The sequence below is a fragment of the Apteryx rowi genome, unplaced genomic scaffold (assembly GCF_003343035.1).
Source record: "Apteryx rowi isolate R43461 unplaced genomic scaffold, aptRow1 scaffold_214, whole genome shotgun sequence".
Taxonomy (NCBI): Eukaryota; Metazoa; Chordata; class Aves; order Apterygiformes; family Apterygidae; genus Apteryx; species Apteryx rowi.
The window spans coordinates 964,668-977,722 of NW_020448464.1; the positions used below are offsets into that span (position 1 = coordinate 964,668).

General features: G+C 37.1%; 1 protein-coding gene across 1 annotated transcript in view; it reads right to left on the reverse strand.

The window, feature by feature from the left end:
- LOC112965399 (guanine nucleotide-binding protein G(q) subunit alpha) overlaps positions 1 to 13,055 on the reverse strand; it is a 126,106-nt gene that overhangs the window by 5,603 nt on the left and 107,448 nt on the right. Inside the window, exon 6 of the mRNA XM_026064352.1 lies at positions 2,316 to 2,469. Coding sequence (XP_025920137.1) covers positions 2,316 to 2,469 — 154 coding nt within the window. The remainder of the gene's footprint in view (positions 1 to 2,315; positions 2,470 to 13,055) is intronic.

The following is a 13,055-nucleotide window of genomic DNA, read 5'->3' on the forward strand; positions in this document are numbered from 1 at the left end:
CCTTCATCCAGGTCATTGACGAAGAAGTTGAACAAGACTGGACCCAGGACTGACCCCTGGGGGACACCGCTAGCTACAGGCCTCCAACTAGACTCTGTGCCACTGAGCACAACTCTCATGAGTCCATGTTAGATTTACAATTTAAAGTGGTTATGACTTAACATGGTGACCAGTAGGTTTGATGTCGATTGCTCCCTATTTAGCAGTCTTCAAAGGGTCCACCTACACAATACTGTCAAGTTCAATGTAAAAAAGTACTACAATTTGGCTTGGATAGTTTGGTGAGCGTATCCATTTTCATTGGAGACTCTGGAGAGGAGTGTGCTTCAGTGGATTGGTCTTTTTGTTGTCCTCCTAAGTGTGGCCCCCTCCGTCTTTGCCTCTCTCCCTCTCCCAGTTCTTCATTCCAGTCCCAGTTGGTTTTCTAGTACTAGTGATGAAAGGACACCTTCATGCGATACTCTGATCATCGCGCAGTCTTCCTCCCTCATCCAAAGCTATTATGACATGCTGTGCAGCAGAGCTGCTTTGCTTAGTTTAATCAGTCCCATTTGCCATCCCTGGCTAGTGGTTCTCACCCCTACTCTATCTTCTTCATTGTGCTACCACACAGGAAACGGCAAGAGAGAAACGATGCGGCTGAAAAATACCTAATTCTGATCAGTTCCCCAAATCTGACCCCCACCGAGGTCCTCAAACAGGGCGCTGGAACAGTGGGGGGGACCACACAGTGACACAGGTGAGCCACGGGCTATGTAAGCCCACCTGGCCACCCGAAGAAATTCAACCAAACTCTAACCATGTCTATGGCCTTCAGTCCAGCAAGACGGGCAGAATTAGAGTCAAAGACACTTGAAGACTTTCAGGTCTTGACTCCAACCACCCTGCTGGTCCGAAGCCTTCTTTTTCCCCCCCAAACAGTGGCAAAGGACAGGAGGAAGAGGATTTCTCTGAGCTGACTGGTTGAATTTTGTCTGTTTTTTGCAGACAAGCATTTAACACAAGTGTATCTCCACTTGAGTGATGAAAATAGAGAGGCGCCTGTAAAATTTTCACACCTTCAGGACGTCATGTAGGACACCTGTCACATGAAATAAGCTTGAAAGGACATGAATATTTTCTATTCACCTGCCAGTTGTCTTCTGTATAGCACTGTCAAACTAACCTCACACTGACGGATAAATAAGTATGGTTTGGTCCTGCGGGCTGTTCACTGTGAACAGATTCCTTTCTCTCAAACAGGAAAAAAGCTGTAACTTTTTCTATTATTACTCTCCATTTTTGAAAATTAGAGATTTAATCTTTTCTGCAGCTTTCAAATTTGCTGTTCACCCCCCGGTGGGGCATAAGAGATTTTATTTTTTTAAAATTTAGGGATATTTAGTTCTTCAATCTTCTTATTATTTGAATTTAAGATTTTTCTCTCTCTGTTACCAAAGACTCTACTCAGTTACCTTAAAATACTTAACATTTCACCTCAGGAGAACTTTCTGAAAGTACAGTTTCCTTAGAAACAGTGATGTGATCCACATAATGTTTTCTGGGACAAGCACATTAAACTTCACATAAGTGACAAAATTAAAATATAGGAAACAAAATAAAAATGGTATAATGAAAGGGTGGGAGGAGTGATACTGGTTTCTCTGCATGCCACAGGGAACTTATGACACTTCTCTTCAGCCATCCAGCCACAAAACAAAACTTCAAGAAAAAATAAGAGTATGTAAGACAATGTGTAAAAACGAGAAATGCATTTTTATTTATTTTTAGCTTTTATACTTCTGTTCAAAATCTCACTCCTAGTTTTAATTACTTTATCAAGCCCAACTTATGAACAAGGACAAAATGCAGTCCACTGCTAGTATGATAATATTTATCTAGGATCAACAATTTTTCATGAAAGGTACTGTCATCCCATTCGCAATTAATAAAGGAATAAAATGAAATCCTAACAACCAAAAAAGTCCCACAAGACTTCCATCACATTTTTAAAATTTGGATTATTAAAAATTGCTATTTTTGATTAGTTTTTCCTTTTCATATAATTTATCTAAAAAAAAAAGACCAGCAAACCACTAAACTACAAACCAATCATCTGATGTACTAAGCATATATTTGCAATGAATATGCAAACAGTGGGTGATAATCTTTGTCCTGAGAACCTCTAAGCCTAATACGAATGAAACACCTTTTTTGTTGTTGTTTTAAGTGAAATATACTGAAGGATCTGTCTGCCTACCATTTGGACAAAGCTATTACATTCTGTCATTACAGCAGTGTAAATGGAGCATGAGCTCTGGTGGCAATATACTCACCATCATACTCTGGGAAATAATCAACTAGATGGGAGTACATAATTTTCTCCTCTAAGAGATCTTTTTTATTTAAGAACAGAATGACTGAAGAATTCTGGAACCATGGATATGTGATAATTGTCCTAAAGAGTGCTTTGCTTTCTTCCATACGATTCTGGAATAAAAAAATAAAAAAAGAGAGAGGAATGTATGTGGTGAAAATTAGGAAAATTATTATGAAAACAATTCTTAAATAAATTTTGAATTCAATCCATACAACTCCACTATATTTCATAAACAGAACCATTTAATCTTTGGAACCTTCTTACTGAAACATAAGGTTTAACTGACTCAATTACAATTCATAAGTAGGCAATTAATTAAATATGCAGGCAGTTTTCCTTTTGCAAACTCAACTACTCAAGCATAAGTATTCTTTAAAACACAGGTCATGAATATGAAAGCTGTAACAGGTACTGTTGTAAAATCCAACTACGCACAGTTATGACCAGCCACAAACCTGTGGGTATTGAAATGCATGCAGTTCAAGGCAGGGACAAATATACCACAACAAGATATAATACCCGATTCAAGTCTTAGGAACCTTTTTTGTTTTATATGCCTTTCCCAAACTTCACCAGCAAGTAATCCTTAACTCTTAGAAAGAGATCAGCTTTAAAATAGTTACAGATAGATTTGGCATTTATTCACTGATAACCTGAGACTATTTCCCCAACGTGAAAGGCTTATGACAAAAAAACCTTAGAAATGGTAAATTTGTTTCTAATACTGTTGGGCGAGCCTTTACTTCAATTGATTAACTGCTCCTGAAAAGTACTTTATGTTATAGCTGAAATAGATGTGAAGCCTATCTACAGTTATGTCTGTAAGGGCTTTCTGACACTGCAAAATTACGTTGTGCTTCAATGCAATTCTGAAGAACTGTTAGGCTGACATGATGCAGTTAGTACACATTCAGAACATATTGAGTTCAGCACCAGGAATTAAGTCTACTCATTTCTTTATTAGGAAAACTCTAAGGCAGGCCTGATAACTACCCACAAAAGGTTTTAGAAGCTGCCCCCTGAAAACAACAGTTTCATCACTCAGCAGGGCTCCAGAAAACAAAAGTAAGAAGGTGAATCCTGCAAATTCTGCTGTTGCTAAGTCATGCAACAGTCTGTCAGAAAATTCAAACAATTTTGCAGTAAATGTATTTTGACTTGCAATAATTTGTATTTTAAAGTGACCTGCATAAGCATTGAGAATAGGAACTCTACAAGAAACATAAAAAATCAATTTTGAAGAAGTTGATGGTTTAGCCATCTTGTATCACCACAAGATCTTCAAGCAGTTTATCAAACTTTACAACCTGCTGGAGTGGTGGTTGAGAATAAATAGCTGAATTTATGGAGGAGAATCTAAGGTAGAGGAGTAAAATCCTTGCTTTCTTGCAGTCAGTTCTTATAATTCACTTTGATTTCAATGGTGCAAGGATTTCATTCAGAAAATACAAAAATTAAACTATTAGCAGAGCTGAGCATAAAACCTAAGTCCTTTGATCAACCATTAAAGCATAATCAGACCACGTTTTCCTCTCAACGTTCTGTATAGACGTCTTGTCTATACAAGACCCTAAACAAAGGCTATAGAGCCACGGCAATAGAAACTACACAGCAATAATTTTCACTTTGATAGCTTGACAAAAAAGATAGGGAAGGCAATGTAAACTTACAAGCCACTGTATAAATTCTAAGTCTCTACCTGAACTCATTAAAACTCAGTATCTTCTAATCTGATATTCACAGAAAGTGAAAGAGCATCACCAGTGGATTAACACTGTGTTCTTCTTTCATAGCAAATTTATGAGCTATCGAAAACTTCTCAATAAGAAGAGTGCACAGAAAACAAAGATAGAGACTACTTATATAAAGGTTACCTGCTTTCTGCAAAATCTCTTCAAAAGTGCTGCAATATTTTCATCTATAATACTGGTACTTCTTTCGTATTCATAACACAGAATTACACAGACAAAAAAAATACATCAATTTGGATAAATTTGTGACCCTTGTTCCAGGAAAGCTCCAGAAAAATGGTTTTGCAAAGATAGTTATTAAACACAGAATGCATTTTCATTTTCTGTTTGAAAGGGATGCCAAACAAGACGAAACAGAAAAGGCATTTTTTTAGCATTTTATCAACTACAACATTACTTCTGTAACTGCTGCAAACCATAAAAATCCCAGGAGACATATACAATAAAAACCAAAATACTGTGTCTTCAATTTATATAAGAGTATGTCTTGCATTGTAAATCAATTATGAATTCCATATAATATGAATTCCATTCTATACCACATAATCACTTTTTCCCTATTACAGGTTTATAAATGTCTCTAAAGGCCTTTTGGACTTGACTTCAGGCTTCTGCTCTAAACCTCTCCTGGATGGGATATCTACCAAAGATACCACTCAACAGATAGAGATGAAGCAGGTTTCCGTGACTTCAAAGAAAGTTCAGTTAAGTCAAGGCCAGTCTGAGATCCCAAGAAAGAAGGCTTGCTATTAAGAAGGTGGTCTAGAAGACATTCTTCTGAAAAATTAATATCATATTATAGGAAATAATCATTGTCTTGAGAAATCATTTAAAGAAATGGTTAACATGTGTAGCCTAACAGAGCTGAAAGAAAGGCTAGACTGCTTTAGAAAAATACATAGTTCAGGATGTCAGTAACTGAAGTCAATAAAACACTATCAGATTATCCCAGCTTCCTTCTCTTCATTGTGTTCACTAGTTTAGTCATAAGTTTCTCTTCACATAGAAGTTACTTGCCTTCAAAAGTCATTCAGTTAATTGTATTTCCAGAAAGAGCCAGACTAAGTCTGAATCCATCCCCCGATTCTGCAAGAACAGGCTTTAAAGAGGCAACAGCAGTGGACACTCATCCTTGCAAATTTAGTGTTCAGTTATCCAGTCATAAACAAAATTAACACAAACCCAGAGGACTGTGAAAAATGGTAAAAAAGCACAGTACATTGCCAGAGTCCTCTGAAGGAGAACTATTTCCTAAGGTTCAGAGATTCTAGCTCTATACAGTGGTACCAGCTGAGGCTATTGGGAAGTCTTGCAGACTAACTGGCTAGCTCTGAGGAATGGTAACTACCTCAGCACAGGGATTATTTTAGGGTGCACATTACTACAGCACAGCCTACGGCATCTTAGGCTGCAGAATGAAGGAAGCAGTTGTGATTAAGACAGCAGGAAGGCTGGAGAAACACTTTCTAAGGAATCTGGCAAAGGGTGATAAGCTGTCCAAACCAGCTAAGAAAAAGGTCACTCTCCTTAAGATCCATAATTGAGAGGCCAATCAATTTCCTTAATCCTTCTCAAGGAACAGGCCACACAATGCTGCTGTCTGCACTTACAGCAGAGGGAAGACTTCAGATGTCACCAGTTATCCGCTCTGAATATTGGCCACATTACAATGATCTGCAGATAACTCTGCCCTCTCAAAAGACGTTTGCAGTAAGATGATAGAGCAAAAATGTCAAGAGGACAACTCAATCACTTTCAAGGATGCAATGCAGATTTCATATCATTCGTATATTTAAGAAGAGTGTCTTGCAAGGCCCTGTAAAGATATTAATTTAAAAAGTTCGCATTCCCTTTCAGCTCATTGCATGTTTTCTCCAATTGCATCAGATGGTCTAATAAAAGATATCGCCTCCTCCTACAGACCTTGCTTGTTTTTGTGTTTCTGTATTGTACATGGGAACCCTCTGAAAGAAAAGTGGTAGGTATATATAACAGTAGCATAAATTACAGGGCTGTTTTTGCAGTGATATGTTACGGTAGCACCATAGTTTTGACCAAAGAAATCTAAAACGGAATGTTATCTCTGTTCCTTTTTTGTTGTTCATTTCTTTTACAACTTCATAATACATAGATCTAACAATAATATCATAGCTGAAAACTTTCAGAAGACTTGTGGTGAGTCAGAGGAGGGGAAAGAATCTAGTGAATACACGCCCTAACTTCACAGTCTTTTTTTTTTCTTTTAAACCATTTAAAACCATTTTTKTTGCCTGTTTTTTTTGCTGCCACAAATTACACTTACAGTATAGACAGTACTACCTCTAACTATTAAAGTGTGAGAAAATAAAGTTCCTAACATGCTTTAAAGAGAAGACAAATACTCTCTGTATATTGACCATACTTGTATCTTCTCCTGGTGTTTAGTTTTAACAATAATAAAACCTATAGGGCCTAAATCTTCCATTCCTTTCCTGAAATCCCCACCTTCAGGTGGGTGGGTCTTTCCAAAACTGAGCCCCTCAGAAAGTGAATAAAATGTTTATCAGTTGCCTGAATTAAGTGAGATCTAACTGGCTTTTTCTCTTTCCTTTCCTTATGAAGAAGGTAGCCAGGAGCTTGTTCAATACATATTAAACTCTCAACAGTTTTTAAAAACTGTCCCAGAAGCCACCACTGAAAACCTGAAATTAAAATGTATTATTATGAAACACTGTTGACCTCTGGCTTCTATGGAAAGGCCCACATACTGGAATAAAACTGCTTTTTGTAGTTTGTGTTTGACAGAGGAGAGACAAGTTTAACAAAAAGCAAAGGCACAACAAAACCAGCACRGCGATGAAATGTAGCTTAAATACTAATAGAAAGTGATGGACTGTCTAAGAAAACATTGCCATTTGAATTTTTGAGTTTAAGTACTCTTTTTGTTAAACTTGTCACTAAACAACTCAGCATATTTATAATGAAGAGCAAGTGCAGTAAACTTATTTGGGGGTAGCTGATAAATATCAAACTTAAACCCCAAAGATAAATATTAGCAGAAGAATTAATTTCTTACAAACTGTTATTAATATGTAAAGAATCTGGATTCAGCAAAGTACTTAAGCACATTTCTAATTATAAATATGCATGTACTTCAACAAAATGACTCCTTTGTTTACCATCAGGCATAGGTCAATAAAGAAATCTTTCTGTAAGCTGCTCTATTAGAAATGGAGTAGGAAAACATCACCATATGCTCTTCTATCTCTACGTAACTCTTCCCAAGAGGGAACCTTCTATACTCTTTGTACTAAGACACAGTGACACTTAACTTTGGAGAAGAATTTTCCCTTTATTTCACCAGAATTTACTCATTATAAAATTAGAAACAATAATCTATGGTTTATTTCCAGTAGTAGACCTTTTATACAATAATACTGCTGCTACCTAATACACATTTAGTTTGCCTAAATGAGTGGCTTCAGAGTAAGGGTCTATCACTGCAGTTAGACGAGAGCAGTTACTATTATAACTTAGGGTGAAGATACAGAGCATGATTCTGTGTGTAAAGCAGCAGGGATGCTGCTTCATTGCTGAGACCATTAGGCACCATATGATATGAACAAGTTACAATCACATATTTAATCTGTTTAAAAGTAAACAGCTCTCTAAGTGCTCATGCTGACTGTCACATACCTTCCACTTAAGCACCACTGAAATGACACACAGAAATGTTGGCTGGAAGGGACTTCCGGGGCTCACCTCGTCCAGCCTTTCACTATTGGCCATGCAGGATGAGGTCAGTCATGGCTTTGTCTAGACAAGTCTAGACAGCTTCTAAGGATGGAGATTTCCCCACCTCTCTGGGTTTATTCCCAGGGCTAAACTAACCTCCAAGGGGAAGCCATTTCCTCATGTCCAGCCTGAACCTCCCAAGTCACAGTTTGTGGCCTCTGATCTTTGTTGTGTTGTTTACCTAGAAGAATTTGTCTCCATGGCACATTTACAACTGCTCTTCAAGTTGCAACCACTCTTCAAGTTGGCAAATATTAGCCTCCTCTTCACCAGACTAAACAAGCTCCGGTCCCTCACCCTCTCTTTGCAGGACACATGCTCTTGGCCCTTGAGGAGCGTAGGATCAGCGGTTCTGAACTTTCCTGCCCTTCATGATTTTCCCAACAGTTTATACTATGGTCAAATTGCGTTTTTAAACCCTTTCCAGTTATTTCAGAGGTGAATGGAAGAGTGCTGTGTTAATGATGGTGAAAAGAGATTTTTTTGGCTGGTCACTCAGACGTGTATTCTATAGATGTTTTACAGCAATTGAAAGATGGCTTAGAGATTTTTCTTCAGCAGATTGTACCTGCTTGAGCAGGTAAAGTAATACAAGTCCTGAGATTTACCTTGAACAGACTAAAAGTTCTAAGCTGGCTTCGCTATTTCCTTTCAAAGAGATTCAAGGATTACTCCGAAAATATGCAATAACTCTTTTTTTTTTTTTTYCTGACTAATCCATCTCTTATTTGCCTGCTCAAGTTTTTCATCCCTCTATTATTCAATGCCTAGGAGCAAATCAGCTTTTATGGATGTCATGACAGATAAAACTATTTTTTTCCAGGTGTTTACTATTATTTAAAATTTCTCTTGAGCTTCTTATTTTCCATCGCTAATGATAGCTTATACCATTGCATACCTAACATTTTCCTTCATTAAACATATATGCAACATAACTACCATAGTATTTTTAATCAGTTTAATTAAAGAATGTTTGACAACACAAAGTCATTGAATTACTCACTTTCTGAAAAATGCTTCTCATTAACAGGGCACACATTTTCTTAAGTATGGAACAGTTTTATGCTACAGTATTTTTTTGCAGTTAATCGCTTTATTTTACAAGATTTTATGAATCCACTGCAGTCCACTTCTGCTAAAGAAAATTTTGTGTTTTGTTTTTGGAAAGGGAGCAATAAAAGCAACATTCCCTTTTTATTTTGGAATATATGTGAGGTATTGTCTTTGCTCACAGATCTACTAGTTAAGTATGGGGGAATGACACGACGTATCTGTGACATATCAAATTACTATCTTCTGTCTGAATGCAGCATCATATTCTCTAGTCTCTATACTATTCTCAGTATTTTAAGTCTCCCCGGTGTTAAAAAGCTGCCATCATGAACCAGCCAAACATTAGCTAGTCAAGTTCAAAAGATTTGGAAATACTTTTGAGATTCTCAATTATCCATAAACCAAAACCCTCTCATGTTAGAAGAAATACTGGGGGAGACTGTCACAGTGTGTATGAGTATATATGATGGGTCTGGTTCTCATTTAGATAAAAATCAATTTATACCAGTGAAAGAGTAGAAAACATACTTTTACTTTATAAGTTCCTACTYGAGCAGCGTAAAGAAGTCCCTAGTATAAGTGCAAATCATGTCTATTATTTTCAGGATTGGACAGGAGGTTACAAAAAAAGCTGTAAAATATTTCATAAGAAAAGCTTTATGAATCACAGAAGGAACTCTAGAACTGTTTTTATGAAAACTTGTATTAGAAAAGGAATTCAAATTAAATTCAAACCAGCTGTTCTTGGCACATTATGCCCTATAATTCATGCATGGTTCAGTCACTCAAATCTCTACTAAGGCAGCAATACTGAAGTTTATATTCATAGCCACTAGATATGTTTCTATTGCAACTCTGAAAAATACAGATACTTTAAGTTCTTAATTTTCTAAACTACTAAGGGAAGCATGAGGTCACTAACACATTAACTAAACTAGGTTTTGTCCGTTTTATACAGCCAAAGAATTATGAACTAGTTCTGGAAATAGAGATGGGAAGGAATATGAGGCAAGGCCAGCACTGGAGATCTGACTTTATGTGAGACGCAATATGAGGGAAGCCTTGCCAAGCCGAGCAAGACAGTGTGGCTCTTTGAAGCGAGGGCAGGAGCAGTGGGGAGCAGTATTTAATAGCTAATTCAAGAACTAGGTCTGATTTTACCAGAGAGTCCTACCTCTCCAGTTGCCTACGGCAAAATCCTGTCTCAACAGCAATGGAAAAGGCTGCAGAAAGAAACTTGTGAACAACTAATGTACAGCAATGTGCAGATGGAGCTGGCTCAAGGCTTCTCAGTGCCTGGCAGCCGTTCCCCACAGCAATGCCAACCTCCGCAGCGGCCTGTCTAACAGCAGCAGCCGCAGCTCGCTGCGATCTCCCTGGCTTTCCAGGAGCCCACCCTAAGGAAAACCAGCAGCAGGACCACTGGTTTTGCCATCCCACAAGACCTGCTGGCCTCGGCAGCTTCCCTGCTCTGCTTATGTCTGCAGGCAGTCCTGCAAGCATGCAGGCATGGTACCGTCGCCAGGAGTTGCTCCGCTTTTCCCGCTGACAATGCCGGCGCAGGCTTCTTCCACCCTGCCCCGCGTGACCTGGTGCAGCCACCGCTCCAGTTCACATACCCCATCATGTAACACAGACAAAACAAAACACAGCGGGCAGAGTCCACGTGTGAACTGAAATTTGTTAGCTATAAGCAGATCGTATAATCTTGGACAATCTTATTCCAGTGCCTTACCCAACATTAAGAAAAAACGTTCTACTTATTCACAAATGATGAGAGTATCCAGTTTTATGACTAGAAACATATGTTTCATGAAACATATCAGCACAAATATAGTGAAATTTCATTCTACCATGAACCTTTTACTAAATAAAACATTTCATGCTGATAAATTTTTGTATGACAGTTAAACATTAACACAAATATTATCAGTCAAACAAACTGTTTTCTCACATCTTTAGCCAAATCCAAACTCTTACTCTGCCTCATTTTTTAAAAGACAAAAAAAATGTTTACTTGCTTCCACATACTTTTTTGATCCTGTTTTTTCAGTCTCATGTTAAGATGACTGATTTCTATTTTGGATGTATATGTTAAAATTCTCTCTGCTATTTCTTGCTCTGGAAAAATCGGCATTACTTCTGCAATTACAAAAATAACAGAATTGGTGTAATTTATTGTCATTTGGCTCTAACAAGTCAAATCCTGAGAAATACCTGAAAAGGACTAAAAGAAGCATTTCAAAGCAGTAACTACTGGTACCCACTGAAAGGAAAAAGAAGCATTTCCCAGTGTTTTGAGAGAAAAGACTGAGTACAATATTAATCTGAAACAGTACAGAATCAGTAGTGGAACATTTCATACAACTAGATATCTTTATGATTGTCTAGAGTGGCATCTAGTGGGCACACTGTAAGTAACATCTGAAACCCCCAAATGCAGATTAATTTTTTCTCATAAATTATTAGTAATTTAAATAATTTATGTTAACAAAACTGTAATTTCAAGGATTTTGAGGGACTGAATTTCATTCAAATGTGGAGAGAGAATGCAGTGAGATTAACAGAGAGATTTTTTTTTAGTAACAAACTGGCACTGTGTATATATTTATGTTTATGCTGATAACAGATGAATATATTTGATTAACAGAGTGAGAAGGCATTCAAACAGAGATGATAACTGCAGATGAAGAGGAACTGACACAAGAGAGCTTCAAAAAAAGCCCTCAAAGACCACAGAGCAGGGGTTAGTATTTCAGAAGTTATTTAGTATCACAGCCCAGCATTATTTTAAGCTGAAAAAAGTTTGTGCATTTCAGCCTTTTTTGTGTTGGGAAGTTTACATTCATTAGGAATGCCTCCATTCTCTAAATAAGGCTTCTAGCAATTACTTAAGTAGCAGCACTGTCTGGCGGCACAGGAAGATCCTACAGTTTGGCTAGGAATATAGTAGGGCTGCTGGATGTAAAGTTAAATTGGGAAATAAAAGAGGAAACCATGAAAGCGGCAGGTAAATGCAGACACCTCTACTATGTAAAAAAAACCAAAAAACAAAACACTCCAGTATCAAAACTAGAAGAGTCTTAAGTCTTCTATAATTACCCATCTGAGAGAGAACTGTAATGGTCATACAAATATTGTGATGAGTAACTCAGACGCAGTAATAGACTACTTCAAACACATACAGAGCTCAGGAAAGATTCCTTTATTTTCTTCACTTATCCTGAATCTTTCTGCAGACCAGCCTGACAAAAAGAACTGCTGGTAGAAAACTCAAAAGACATCTCTGCAGCCAAGAACTGTATTTTATACCTTGGAGAAGAACTCTAACCTCTTCAACAATTTAAATTTGCAATATTTAACTTGAAAATATATTGCAATTTTATGTACCCCTCATGGGAGACAAAGACAGATCAAATGACAGCTGAAATCAATATTTTTCAACAACCATCAAATCACAAAAATACTGTCCAAAAAATACGGTCCAAACATTGCTGTCAAAGTATTTTTAAAATAAAAAATGGTTGTTAAATTCATTTTTGATTAAATATCATGCATGTTGGAAAATATAGTTTTTCATAAATACCCTCTTTTTTTGAGAAAAACAGGCAAAAATCTTTTAAAATAAAATTATCACTGAAAAAGGCTATTTTCTGGTCAGTTTTGACACTGGTTGCTGGGGAAAAAAAAAAAAAAAGTGGCTTCTTCCCCAGTAGTCACTGCCAACAGTAACATTAACAGGAACATTTCTAGCAGCCTCTGCAAATGGTCCAAGCTCATTCAACCTCCCACTTCTATTATGAGCCACCCATTTTAACACAGATGAACAGGCTCTGGGTCTTATGCAAATGCATCTCAATACTGATAGTTTACATTCAAAAGGTTTTTTTATGCACATACCAAACAGAAAATACATATACATGTGTGTGAACATGTATAAAGAGATATAATACCTACAGCAAATGGTTTGGCACAGAAGATAAATGTGCTATTTTTCTTTAGTTTCCAAATAAACAATGAATTCTGGAGATTTTATTTCCCAATGGATATAATATTGTTAAATACTTATGAAAACCATTTGAGGATTTTAATTCTATCTAGGAGTTGCCTGTGCTCAA